The 13716-nt window shown below is 44.5% G+C and overlaps 1 protein-coding gene across 2 annotated transcripts in view; it reads left to right on the top strand.

Moving 5' to 3' along the window:
• Window positions 1–2060: 2060 nt before the first annotated feature.
• Window positions 2061–13716, top strand: part of NOL6 (nucleolar protein 6) — a 58147-nt gene continuing 46491 nt past the window's right edge. The window contains exons 1-10 of one of the 2 annotated variants that reach the window (XM_066602646.1): window positions 2061–2170; window positions 4727–4918; window positions 5863–6087; window positions 6602–6718; window positions 6811–6990; window positions 8375–8543; window positions 9865–9999; window positions 10796–10962; window positions 11068–11188; window positions 11706–11764. In XM_066602646.1, coding sequence (XP_066458743.1) covers window positions 2144–2170; window positions 4727–4918; window positions 5863–6087; window positions 6602–6718; window positions 6811–6990; window positions 8375–8543; window positions 9865–9999; window positions 10796–10962; window positions 11068–11188; window positions 11706–11764 — 1392 coding nt within the window. In that variant the 5' untranslated portion in view covers window positions 2061–2143. Of the gene's footprint in view, window positions 2171–4726; window positions 4919–5862; window positions 6088–6601; window positions 6719–6810; window positions 6991–8374; window positions 8544–9864; window positions 10000–10792; window positions 10963–11067; window positions 11189–11705; window positions 11765–13716 lie in introns of both variants that reach the window. The other variant, XM_066602645.1, reaches the window with a different exon arrangement.

Genomic DNA, 13716 nt, shown 5'->3' with positions numbered 1-13716 from the left:
TATTTAATTACCTGCAGATACCCAATAAATGTCTGTGGGCATAATAAACTGTGAATCGTCAATTCAATTTTGCCTGTGGACATGAGGCCCAAAATCAATTAGTGAGGTGGGGAAAAGCCTGGGAGGTGGAGCTGCGGATTTTTTATATCCATGCAGAACACCCCCCGCACCCACCAAAAAAACAACAACAAAAAAACGCATTTGCGATCGCTTGCAAGCATTTAAAAATAATTTCTACACTGGCACGCAGGTCTTCCGCTGTGGACATCCTGTGGACATGAAGCCTAAGACCAGTGTCACACAGCCATAAGCACATTAACAATACATGCGCACTTGCGTCATGTATTTGCGCAGTGGGAATTGTGTACATGCGTGTGCATGTGTTTGCACGCTCAAAAAACACACAAGCATGCTCCCATTCATTGAAACGGGCAATTAAGTTAATTAGTTTAATATATGCTATTGTCGTGCGCATACGCGCTGGAAAATAGAGCATGCTGCGTATTTTTAGCACAAATGAAGTGTGCGCTAAATACACTTATGTGAATGAACCCGTTAGCCTAAGAGTGTATTCATACCACCTGGATGTGATAGACTTCAGAAGGGATTCCGCAATTAAATCCATGTCAGATCCGACGGCCATCCGACCGTGTTCACGCGCATTTACAATTCGGGGATTTCACTCTACGATGCAGGAAAAGAAGTAACTTGCTTCTTTGTAGAGAATTCTGTGTAAAAACAAACGAGGATTAGCTGCGTTGCGGCCAATATTCTATTACTTTCCTGCTAGAATCACAATGGACGTACATTACACATTATCCCATCTATCTGGTTCTCTCAAATACTTTAACCCAATAACGACCACCGCCGTAGATATACTGTGCCTGATCCTGGGCTTTAATCCTGCGCCATAGTAAAAATACAGGATTAAAGCTCCTGCAGTCCAGCAGCAGGTCGGATCCTCGGCTTCTGCCTTCTCTCTAGCAGGCTACATAGCAGCTCAATGAGCGCCATGTAGTGAACAGGGAAAGTTGAAGTGCAGCTTCCGCTATGCAAGCCAGTGATAATGTGATTGACAGGTGCGCTGCGGCAGGGTCAGATCGGCTCTGTTAGTGACTACCGTCACTACATGGGACGTAATCCTCTGTAATGGGGGCTCCTATGGATGCTCCAGCTACAGTGGGAAAGTGTGAAATAGAAAAATCTGAGGTCATGGGGGCATAGATGGTAAAAGAATAGTTACACAAATAAGTAAAAAAAAAAAAAACCTAAATAAAATTAAGATGATATATATATATAAAAAAAAATGACCCACCGCCGACAGCAACCAAGAAAACCAAAACCGTCGCCATATCCGTCCATGCGGAGGTCCGCCACAAAAAACTGAACTAGCTAGGCAGCTGAGTGGAAACTGAACGGACCCCAGTATAGTCAATAGGGTCTGTTCGGCCAGCGATTCCACTTTCCCTGAATGGAGCAGGAAAATGGAACACCCACCGCCGATGTGAAAGCAGTGAACCCATTCCTGTGCTTTATTTTAGTGTAAATATACTAATTTACAAGATAAACAACCATTAATTTTAAAAAGTCTTTTTCAACTTTTTTCCTGTTACAAAAAAAAAATCACTTAAAAGTGTCTGGTCCTTAAGGGATTAAAAATGTTTGAAAACTTGATAACAACCCCGTGGCGATATGCATAAAATCCATATTGACTGTTATCCAGGTTTGCTAGAAACAACAGGCAACAACTACTAGGACCACCATTATGGCCCCTTTAGTGCTTGTTGGCACCCAACTTTCCCAGAATCCTGCTTCTATTTCTGTAGCACTCCAGTAACCCACACACCATCCTGACATCTCTACTCCAGCTGCTGAGCCCCAAAACACAACTAATAGTTCAGGTAAATCTTGTATTTTTCATTTCCATATATATACTACAACTATAGAAAATGCAATAAGGGCAAGACTGCCAGTAACCATCATGGCCGCGCTAGCCACTGCAGACTCGTCTCACCTCCTGACGTCACTTCCTAAGCGTCTATGACGTTCTATGCGCGACGAACGCTTTGTCCAATCGGAAACTTCGATGGGCGTGGTTTGAGAACCTAGGAATCGGTAACCCACGTGTTGTGGCGGAGAGGAGATGAAGGGGAAACGGAGCAAAGTGCAGGTAAAAGCGAGATTGGGAGGCGGTTCCTATAATGGGGCGCTCATGAATATTCATAATGATGCTATATATTATGTGCAGTGGTTTATGCTGTTCATTACGCATGTGCCTACCTGTGATATGGGCGCTAGTGGTGTGCTGCTGTGGCATAGTGCTTGCTATGGGCATGCAGCAGAGTGCCTGCATCGTTGGGCCACTGCACTGCAATATTTGCCCTGGCGCTTCATTGGCAGTGCCTTCTTGTGCCCCAGGTTGTTGCTGCACACCATGGTTTTCCACGTATGGGACCTGTCACATGGGGCGGAATAGCCAAACCGCAAGCCGTGGTAAAATCTGCATTAATATACGCAGGTTATCTGCAAATTGTGATGCATCATTGAAAATGCTGCATAAAATCCGCATCTGTGGCCTAATTCCGTCCCGCATGAGCGGTCCCTTATGAAAGCTTTCATGGCTGCGCATTATACTCGGCACCTTCTGCCTTGTTTTTCTTATTTTAGCGCCGCCCTGCAGGGTACGAAAGTCATTACAGCCAGCTGCATATAAGATAAAGCAACTTTGCTAAAGATTTGGTTAGAGGTTTCCTACCGTTTTGTGTCTGCAGCTGCTGTGCAGGGCTATGTGTCTCCATGGTTACAGGCTGCAGTAACCCCGTGTAGTCGGGTTTTACCTCAGGATAGATCACCAATAATTAATCACCAGGAACACGCTGTTCGGGATCCCCCTCCAACCAGCATCCAGTCTGCAGGCAGTACAGCGGGGCCGGATGTCATCATCGGGGTCCGAGCAGGAAGTCTCTGAGGGGCTTCAGTTCCGTTGAAACTAATGGGAGCGCTGCCTTCTATTCCACTTACTCCATTTTTGTCTCCGACGAGTGAAACCACCTCGGAAACGTCCTGCCGGGCCGCGATGATGGCGTTCGTGGATCGGTGGCGGCTTCCCAGCGATTAGTGTTGACGATCCATCCCGGGGATAAGGCCTCAGGAAAGTTCAACCTGAAAACTTTAGGGGAGGATTTTGATGCGGAATTCATCATCTCGCTGAGAAGAGGCGGACGCCGCAAGTGTGAGCGGGGATAAAACTGACGTGTCGCGGATTTAAATTCCGCACCGCGGGTCAATTTCCGTACGGGTTTTGCGCGAATCTTTTCCACAGCGTATAGATGACATTTTGAAAATCTCATTCATTTTGCTGCTTCTGTAAAGGCTGCAGATTTTCTGCATAAAAAGTCCACAGCAAATCTTCCCGGCGTGAACGCGGCCTCAGTGCGCCTTCACACATTGCGGAAACGCCGAGGGTATCACGAAGCTGGAAAATTAACTATTAAAGTGCATAGGATTAAAGCTGAATTAAATGAATAGCTGAGCGCTGTTACCAATCACATGCAGCGCTCTGCTGTCATTCAGTGATGGCCGGGCGCTGTCTCTGATTGGTCACAGCGCTCAGCCAATGAGAGGCAGCGCTTTTTGGAGGCGGGGATTTTTCAATCCCAGGCCACTAGAAGACGACTGACGGGGCCGGAGAGAAGCGCGGACAGCTCGTCCGCTTATATTTCAAGCCCTTCCCCGAAAATTATCGCTGCAGTGGTTGCCTGCAACCCACTGCTTTCAATGGGGCGGCAGCAGCGCCGGCCCCATTGAGAGCAATGGGATAGCATCGCGGTCCTCTGTCGCAGCTGTGACAGCTGGGGCAGAGGATTCCTTCATCCCATGGTCCTAGCAGGGATGGAGGAATCCCCCTCCATAGTTGTGACAGCTGTGTCAGGGAAGCGCGATGTACTCCCTATGTTTTCAATGGCGTCAGCGCTGCTGCTGCCGGCCCCATTGAAAACAATGGACGATAGCGCAGATTTTTCTTAGCGCTTCGAGGCTTAAGTGAAAACATTGTGAATGAGAATGAAACTATTGAAAATCATTGGTTTCATTATTGTATCTTTTTTTCAATCGCTCTCACATCGCAGAAAAAACTATCGCCAGTGGGTTTGAGCCCTTAGGCCGCTCTCACACAGCCTGCTTTTTACCGCGATCAGTTCTGCCAACTGTGCCATATGATGGATGAAATGATCATTCTTCTGAGTCGGACCGTGTGAAGGCCAGACAAACAACTGCTGATCCCGTTGTTCAGTGCTCCATACACAGCTCACATTGAGACATGTAACCCTCAGTCCTGATGTGTATGGGTTGCAATGTAGTAATTTTAATTCTTTTTGCTCATTTCTTCATTTAGTTGACTTTTGGGAAAGTTGGGTGACAATCAGTCGGACCACCACTTCTTATATAAGAGTGCTCCCCACCTTTCCCAGACTCCTCAATACCCAGTCTATCTAGAATATAAACGAATACAACCCCCTTTCGCATATCTCTGCATAGCTGAACAGATTTATATGCAGGGGTCTGACAAAGTTGTGTAACGGACCCCTAAGGCCCGTGTAATGGAGGGCTGATAGTCAGAGCAGATCATCTAAAGGATGGGATTTTCTTTTATTTGAAGTTGTGATTAGAGCTCAAAATTCGTGGATTTACAGTCGTGTATTTTTTTTCTTAATGTCCCTAACTACAGCAGGACGACCACGCTAAAAATGGTGTCATGTCTGAGGCTCACGAGGAGTTCGATGATCGTCCAGCTTCTAAGCCAAAAGCCAAAAAAGCAGCAAAGAGGCCTTCAAAGCCTAATATTCAGAGACCTGCAAAGAAGAAGAAGAAGTCTGAGAATAAACCCCCGAGCACCGAGGAGATGATGGACAGCCTGCAGGTACCTCCCCCGCAGAGCTCATCAACAGCGCAATTATGGAAATAAAGGGGCTCTCCTCAATTAGTATGGAATTAGAGATTAGCATACTTTAGGTACTAACAGGGCTCCTTGTCCTCAGGCATATGCCAGTTCTGAGCTGAAGACATGACTAATATACATCGTACTGGTTGCTACGGACTCGCTGCTTGACAACCCTACTGAAAAAGACTGTGGCTGTAAGGCAGTTGGTCTATAGCAACCAGAACCGGCTGCCACTAGGGGTCTCCCTTCCAGCCTCTCTGCTATCCACTCTCTGTCATTGGGCACAGGGCTGTTTCCCTAGCAACAGTGGGAGGGGATATCTTCACAGACAGCTCCCATGCACAGGTTGACATCTGCAGACACTAGTCATGCAATAAAATAGGAGACAAATTCAGCACTTCCCAATATAGATCTACAGGTGCCACATAGATGGGCCAATATGGTTTGGGCAAATTATATATCAAGAACCTTGCATTATTTAATGTGGTAGTTGTCTATACTGTAATTTGGTATATTTCTGATAACACATGTATTTTGAGTGCTGCTGCCACTTTTGGCTTCTTCTTCTATGTTGCAGCTATAGGTTTAACGTTCACCTGTAGATTTATATTGGGAAATGCAGACTTTTTCGCACATCAGTGGGGTCCCAACTGTTCCCAGAGGCCTGAATACCCAATCTGTCTAGTATATACTGTATACTCTTTGCATACCTAGACAGATTTTATGTGCAGGAGTCTGACAAAGATGGATAACAAACCCCTATGACCCCCTGTAATGGAGCTTTTAGTCAGAGGAAAACATATCAAGGATGGGATTTTTTTCCTAAATTGGCGTTGTAGAAGGTGCTTGTAGAGCTCACATTCTGTAGACTTACGGTCATGGATTTAAATTTTTTTTAATCTTCATTTTATCATTAATTATAGGAAGACGACTACGTTAAAAATAATGTCATGTCTGAGGTTCACAAGGAGTCCAGTGATCGTCCGGCTTCTAAGCCAAAAGCTAAAAAAGCAGCAAAGAGACCATTAAAGCCTAATACTCAGAGAACTGCGAAAAAGAAGTCCGAGAGCAAAACCCTGACCACCGAGGATCTGATCCGTCTGAAAGAGACCGAGCAAATGTACCACACCAGCCTACTGCGCATGCAGGTACCTCCCCAGCGGAGCTCATCAACAGCGCCGAATCAGGGGCTCTCCTCGTTTAATATGGAATTAGAGACTAGCATACTTTAATTACTACCAGGCCTCCTCGCACTCGGCTAAGTGCCAGTTTTGAGCTGAAGACGTCAATAATGTAACTTGTACTGGTTGCTACGGACTCTTGCTTGACAACCCTGTTGAAAAAGACTGGTTGTTAGGCATTGTGTCCATAGCTGTTCACATCAAATCTAGATTAGCCTGGACCTCTTCCAGTCCATCCTGTGAGGCTGGTGGGGGTCCGGATTTTACTACCAATAGATGGCACCATTGAGCCAGCTATCTTAATTTACATACCTTCCTTCCCAGGGAGCATTGCCTGGCCTGTAAGACTCCCTACACCAACTGGCAGTCTCCACAAGGAGAAAGAGGACCGCCTCAGACCATAGCCGTAGGTGAACATAAGAAACTTTGATTGAAATATCCCAAGATCTGGTGGAATGACAAATTTTTCTTCCATTCACAGATCGATGAGTTGCTGCAGGAAGTAAGACTGAAGGACAAGAGGAGGAAAAGCATTGATGATTTTATACAGCAGATCCGTGATCTCATTGAAAAAATCCCTAACACCTTGCAGACAGATGTAAGACCTGGAGTGATTGCGCCATTCTTCTCTCCTCTTGTTACCCATTCCCTGCATTTCATTTAATACACATTTATTCTTCCCCCTTGTAGCTCGTGGATCAGTCCTGGCTCCCCAAATCTGTGAAGGTTCCCTTCCTGCAGGTTCCATACCAAGTAAATGGCAAATTTCACTTCTTGCCCCCATCCTCCATCAAGGTGGTGGGCAGTTACCTGTTGGGGACTTGCATCAAGCCAGAGATCAATGTGGATGTTGCAGTCACTATACCCAAGGTAAAGGGTGCTTTGGTGCATCTACTATATGAGGCGTGGTCTGAGTTAAAGGAGTCGTCCAGCAGGTCATGAAAGTATCATACCACCATATTGAGGGGCTTTTCTCGCCAAGACAACCTCTGTTTAAAATGATGCTGGCATAAGGATGAGTTCCTCCTCTTCTACCACCTTGTGGTCAGCTGTTATTGCCAGGGAAAGCCGTGTCTGGCTGTACGTTTCTCTAAAGTACATGTAGCACAACTTGGTGGTACTCCATAGGAATGGCTGTCTACAGATGGAGAGTTTAACTTAACTATAAAAGTCTGCTGCAGCAAGTTATCTTAACACAACAAAAGCCATTGAAAATCTATTGAAAGTTGAACTGTGGCAAAGAACATTTTCTTAAAGGGGTTGTCCATGTTGTAACCTCTGAGGACAACCCCTACCCCATGCACTAACATACCAAATAGTTTTTTACTGACATCCCACTATGTCCTGGGCTGGTGCTTCAGTCTGTGTTTAGAGCTCCAGTCCCCCCTGGTTTACGGGATCTCACAGGGACTGCCACCGATAACAGAGCTCAGCAGTTAATAAATATATTAAATAGAAGAAAAAGACGACTGCCCACGCCAACGTAAACCATCGCCTTATCCGCCCTATAATCAGAGACTATACAAATTATATATCATAGCATCTAAAACAAAATGGGGAGTCCATACGTGTATTTCGCTTTAGCGTTAATGTACTAATTATAGAAAGAATGAAGTATAAATTTGAAAAATCTTTTTTTGTACACATTACCATTAGTAAAACAAAAACATTCTGAAAAAAGGTATTAAAAATACTGTTATATATGATCACTTTTAACCCTTTCCAATCCACTGTCTGACGTCGGAAGGCATTCTGATTGAAGGCTGTACAGCTCCGATGTCGGAAGATGTCTGGCAGGGTATTCTTACTGTAGATTACTGGCCATTCTGTTGTCGAGGGCCTCTCCAGCATGTCCCATACCACAGTACTAGCTCTAGCCAGTATATGGCGCCATTGTAAAATAGCAGAAAGAGAAAGCCCCCTACGAAACCCTGAATCCAAAATTGGATTGCAAAGGGTTAAATGACATTTATAGTTTTGCCAAGTAAATTTAGCTTAATGGAAAGTTATAAAACTTTCCGCTGCACTTGCTCTATCAGTTAGAGTTTTCAAGATCTGTGTCTGCCTTTTTTCTATTGAGACCGCTTCAAGGGAGTTTTTGGATAATATAGACTAAAACTACAGAAATGTAAACGACGCAATGATGATTTTATGGTGCTGGATGAATGTGGATTATTGTAGTGTAATGTATGCCAGATTATCAGACTTTCCAGAATATTGGATAGTGTTAATAATATTCACTTCTGTTACGCAGGAAATTCTACAAGCAAAAGATAACCTGAACCAGCGGTACCTGAGGAAGAGGGCGCTATACCTGGCATGTATCGCTTCTGAGCTGGCACAGAGCAAGATCTTCAGTAGTGTCAAGTTTGCATATATGAACAGCAACCATTTAAAGCCGGTGCTGCTTTTGAGGCCGGATGGTGGGTAGCAGACCCGCAATCACACTTTTATGTATGGCTGTAAAGGATTAAGCCCATGACACAAAGTGATGGTATATTACTAGTATATTCCATCACTTTGTGATCAGTGGGGGTGCAGACTCTGAGACCCTCAATGATTCTGAGAGCCAAGGAACCCCAGTGCTGCAATCCCACCACTCTTGGGATCAGTGGTGTCTCAGAGGTCAGATCTCCACAAAGAATAAGGTGGTTGCGTAGTCTAATGGTAAGCCATCACTTTATAAGAAGGAAATTACCTTTAAAGAGTAATTGCACTTTTTTTTAATGTACAGAATAGACTATTCTTACAAAACCCCTCTTCTACTATGCAGCTAGGTGAAAATGGGGTTGAGAAATCTGTCTTCACCTCCCTGCATAGCAGAAGTTGTGCCAGCAGCTGTTCCCATATTACAGTTTATCAATAAATGTCTCTATTATATATAATTATTTTTAATAGCCCTGTGCCTCCTGTGTCCCACCCATCCCCGTGTGTTTCACTGCTCTCCCATTTCACTCGTATGCTGGCGTCCCTGGGGTCTGTGAAGTAGAAGCTGTTCTATGCTTTGAACGACTTCTCTTCACAGCACCCGCTCCTCGACAGACCCGATGCCCTGACGGGGTCTCAGTGCATTGGGCTGTGACATATAATAGTGCATATCTGATGCACTAAGCGCCCTGTCAGTACAGCTGGTCCGGCGGGGAGTTGGCATTGTGAAAGGGAGAAGCCATCCTTGCGGAAATCAGTGATGGAGGTTACATCGCAGATGTGAGCGAACCCTTAAACTGTTCTATTGCAACAGAACAGTTGTGTCTGCAGCTGTACTATAGAGAACAGTGCAGACACAGTTGGAGCGCCCCCTTCTGCTATGCAGTTAGGTGAACACAGATTTTCCTAGTAATGACTTCTAGCTGCGTAGAGGAGAGGGGTTTTGTAAGTGAAATGTACAGAATAGGCTGATGAAAGCTCTTGCAGAAATGCTGAGAATTGCCTATTCTGTACATTTAAAAAAAGTTCAGTTACCCCAGTTAAGACGAGGGGAGGCAAAAACAAAAACCTTGTCTTCAAGGCCAAGCATTTGGTTTATACAAGTTTTTTTCTTTTGGATGTAAACAATCATTTCCCCATTCACTGACAGCAAGCAGTGCTCTTAAAAATGGTAACAGATTGAAACAAATTATATTCAAAAGCTGCAGAACTTTTCATTCTGCAATGATTCATCTTAGATGTCCCCTTTTAAAAGAGCTTTTTACTTTACTTGTGCCCCACTTTTTCTGAATGTGTTAACATGTCATCTTCCGACAGGTAAGGATGTGAAGATGGTGACTGTCCGTATTCATGTTTGTCTTCCTCCTGGAATGTTCAAACTCCACCGATTCTACCCCAGCAAGAACAATGTGCGGACTGCCTGGTACCTGAAGGATGAAAGTGTCCCTGATGGTAAGAATCACATATTTATCTATGAGTCTTGGTCCTGTACAGATGGCGAGTATTATAGGGGGGATCCACCAGCAGTCATCGGACTCATAAGAAGATGCAAACAGTGAGGGGTCATTGAGGTTAAACCTGCCCTAATTTGAAGGAATTGTGGCATGTTACAGAGCGTGAATGTTCAGCACAGTACTGACATTAGTATTAACCCTTTCAAATCCACTGTCTGAAGACATTCTGATTAAAGGCTGTACAGCTCCGATGTCGGAAGACGTCCGGCAGGGTATTCTCACTGTATATTACTGGCCGCTCTGCTGTCGGGGGCCTCTCCAGCATGTCCCATACCGCAGTACTGGCTTTAGCCAGCAGACAGCGCCATTGTATAATGGCAGAAAAAGAAAGCCCCCTAGGAAACCCTGAATCCAAAATTGGATTGCAAAGGGATAAGCAGAATCCAAGGGGTTTGCATGCTTCTGTTTTGTGACATTGTCAGGAGTTGGACCCCATGAACTTCCCTGTATCACTCCCATCATCCCTGACCCCAACGACTGTCTGTTTACTGTAAATGTAGGCGGCAGGGGGAGAGCGCTCCTCGGACGTTCCGCCTTCATGCTGTCAGCACTTTCAGCGATGCCAGCGATAATCGCTCCTATGTAACAGGACAGGAGTGAGCATCACTGGGACGATCTGCTGGGCATCGTTTGCCATTACTATTATATAGTTCTATGTGTAGCTCACTGATACACCGTCACATATCTCTGCTCTAACAGATCATGTCCCCTTGTGTTTCTCATCTCTCTAGCAGAGGAAGGCAATGAGCCACCCACTCCGCACTATAATAACGCCATCCTGTGTGACCTGGCTATGGAGCAGCATTTTGACCACCTGTCCAGTTCCATGTCCAACTTCCCTGGCATGAAAGATGGAATCTCTATCCTGAAAGTGTGGTTACGCCAACGGCAGCTTGATAAGGTATAATCAGCGGGTCAATCAGAGTGAGCTCATAAATTGCCAAGACACTCTGATTAATTGATATGATGTCCACGTGTGGAAATACATTTTTTTTTTTGTCTTCAGGGTTATGGCAGCTTTAATGGCTTTGCGGTGTCCATGCTGGTGGCCCATTTACTCTCCGAGAATAAAATCAACAAAGCCATGAATGGACATCAGGTTCTGAGGAACACCCTGCAGTTCTTAGGTACGCCTTAATATTTTTGAAAATGAGCTTTTAAAGGGGTTATCCGAAATATAAAGTTCTCTTCTACCCACAGGATAGGGGACAACTTTATGATTGGTGGGTGTCCGACAACAGCGATCCTCACGAGTCCCGAGAACTGAGGTCTTATGTACCCCCTCCTCACTTACTGCACTCCCCACAGTGAGAAAGACATTCATTTTCAGAGGGAATGCCGGGCAGAAATGCTCAGCAATTTCTGTCAGCTCTATTGAAGTGAACGGAGTGGGTGCTGCACTGCTAGTGGCAGAAGCAACCCCGCAGTGGCAAGAAGAGGGTCATATGGGGCTCCCGTTTGCAGAATTGGTGGGGGTATCAGCGTTGAAACCCCCACTAATCATAGGTTATCCCCTATCTTACACGTTTAGACTGTGGGATGACCCCTTTAAACGTTAGACAAACACCTTTTCTTAGTAAAGGATGAAGGATTTTATTCCTTCACTGCATAGTAATATTATTTGTCTCCTATGTTCTTCTGCAGCCAGCACAGACTTGACAGCCAACGGAATTACAATGTCAAAATCCACAGACTCTTCCTTGGTAAGTATCGCTGCTATAAGGAGCTGATTATCGTGAAGAAATGAGGTAGCGATATTTAACCCCTTGGGGACATACTGAGCCCACTCCATACATGGCAAGTGTCTTTTCAGAGCTGACACCCGGCTGCATCAGCTGCTATCAGAGATAACTCTGATCGTAGTTCTTAACTATTTAAATGCCTCTGTCAATTTTGATGATGGCATTTAAATTTTCCTTTAAACATTTAAATAAGATCATGGGGAGCAGTTTAAGTGTCATGGCAGCCTGGGGCCTTCAGTTCATGTATTTCTGCTTATTCAGATGTGCCTGTGGCATGGCTTAATGGAATGCCTGCAGAAGTACATTGAAGTGTTGCAATATATCGTAAAAGCATTCAAAAGGTCGCCGGTAAAACTAAGTGGAATACATTTTTTTAAGTTATTTAAAAAAATAAATATTGAGCGTATTAAATATTTACTGTATGTATCATAAAAAATAAACATATTTGGTATCACTGATCAATTAAAATAGTGCATTATTTATCTTGCTCGGTGGATGCCATCAGAAGAAAAAATACATAGTGTCAGAATTGTACTTATTGGTCACCCCGTCTCCACGAAAAAAATGTACTAAAAAGTGAGCAAAAAGTCGTAGTACCCCGAAATGGTACTAATAAAAAAAACACGTCATCCTGAAAAAAAAACGAGACTTCACACAGTTACATCAACTGTCCGCCAATGAACCGACTGAGGAATTTAAAAAAGTTGCAGCCGTCAGAAATGGCAGCAAAAAGTGATTTAAAAAAATATATATTTGTTTAATATTTTATATTTAAAAACTAGTATAAAAACCTTGGTTATCGTCGTTGTCGTGCTGACCCACAGAAAAAAGCCATCATATAATTTTTGTCGCATTGTGTACACCTTATAAACAAAACCCTCAAAACTTTCCAATATTACCTCACCTAGAAATCTTTTAAACTTTTCCAGTACGCTCGCTGGAACTTTAAATGGCTCTATTGAAAATGTATTTTTATACCAACACGTTTAAAGGGGTTGTCCCGCAAAAGCAAGGGAAGTTATGGCCATATAAATGCACTTTGTAATATACATCGTGCATTAAATATTGGCCATTCAGAAGTTATATACTTACCCCCCCCCCGGTGTTGGTGTCCCCGTCTCCATGGCGCCGACCGAAGCCTTCTTCTGCCTCGATTAGACGCGCTTGCGCAGTCTGCCTCTTCTGTCCCGTTGAAGGGGCCACTCGCGCCGCACAGCTGGTCTGCGCATGCGCAGAAGACCTGTGCGGCACGAGCACGCCGGAGCGGCCCCTTCAACAGGACACAAGAGGCAGACTGCGCAAGCGCGTCTAATCGAGCCAGAAGAAGGCTTCGGTCGGCGCCATGGTGACGGGGACGCCAACACCGGGGGGGTAAGTATATAACTTCTGTATGGCCAATATTTAATGCACGATGTATATTACAAAGTGCATTAATATGGCCATACAGAAGTGTATAACTTCACTTGCTTTTGCGGGACAACTCCTTTAAGTAGTGATAAGAATCCATCATGAGAGTATCAACAAAGTTTGGGTGGAGTTTTTTTTCCACTTTTTGTGTTTGCTGAGGCGAGTAATGCCAGTCGCTGCACAACATGTTGGTTCCTTAGAAGCAACTGGAAATAAAGAGAATAAGATGTTGAAGTTTCATAGAATACTATTACAACAGAGACCTCTAGTGGTCGACAGGAGCTGTTGCACTGATTTTGACAAATAGTCATTTACCCTCGCATCTCGGGTTGAAAGGATTAGAGCATACATCCCTTTGTACATACAATGAAAACTCCCTAATAGAGAAGACACTCCTTTATCCAGACCACAATTCCTGGGACGGAGTTTCGGTTCTGCCATGTATTTGGAAATACTGGCCATCTACCTTGAGAAAACCGCCACCTAGAAGACCGCGTATTAATGTA

The sequence above is a fragment of the Eleutherodactylus coqui genome, chromosome 5, assembly GCF_035609145.1.
Source record: "Eleutherodactylus coqui strain aEleCoq1 chromosome 5, aEleCoq1.hap1, whole genome shotgun sequence".
Classification (NCBI taxonomy): Eukaryota; Metazoa; Chordata; class Amphibia; order Anura; family Eleutherodactylidae; genus Eleutherodactylus; species Eleutherodactylus coqui.
The sequence above is the reverse complement of the archived record's forward strand: the minus strand, read 5'-3'. Positions and strand labels throughout refer to the sequence as shown.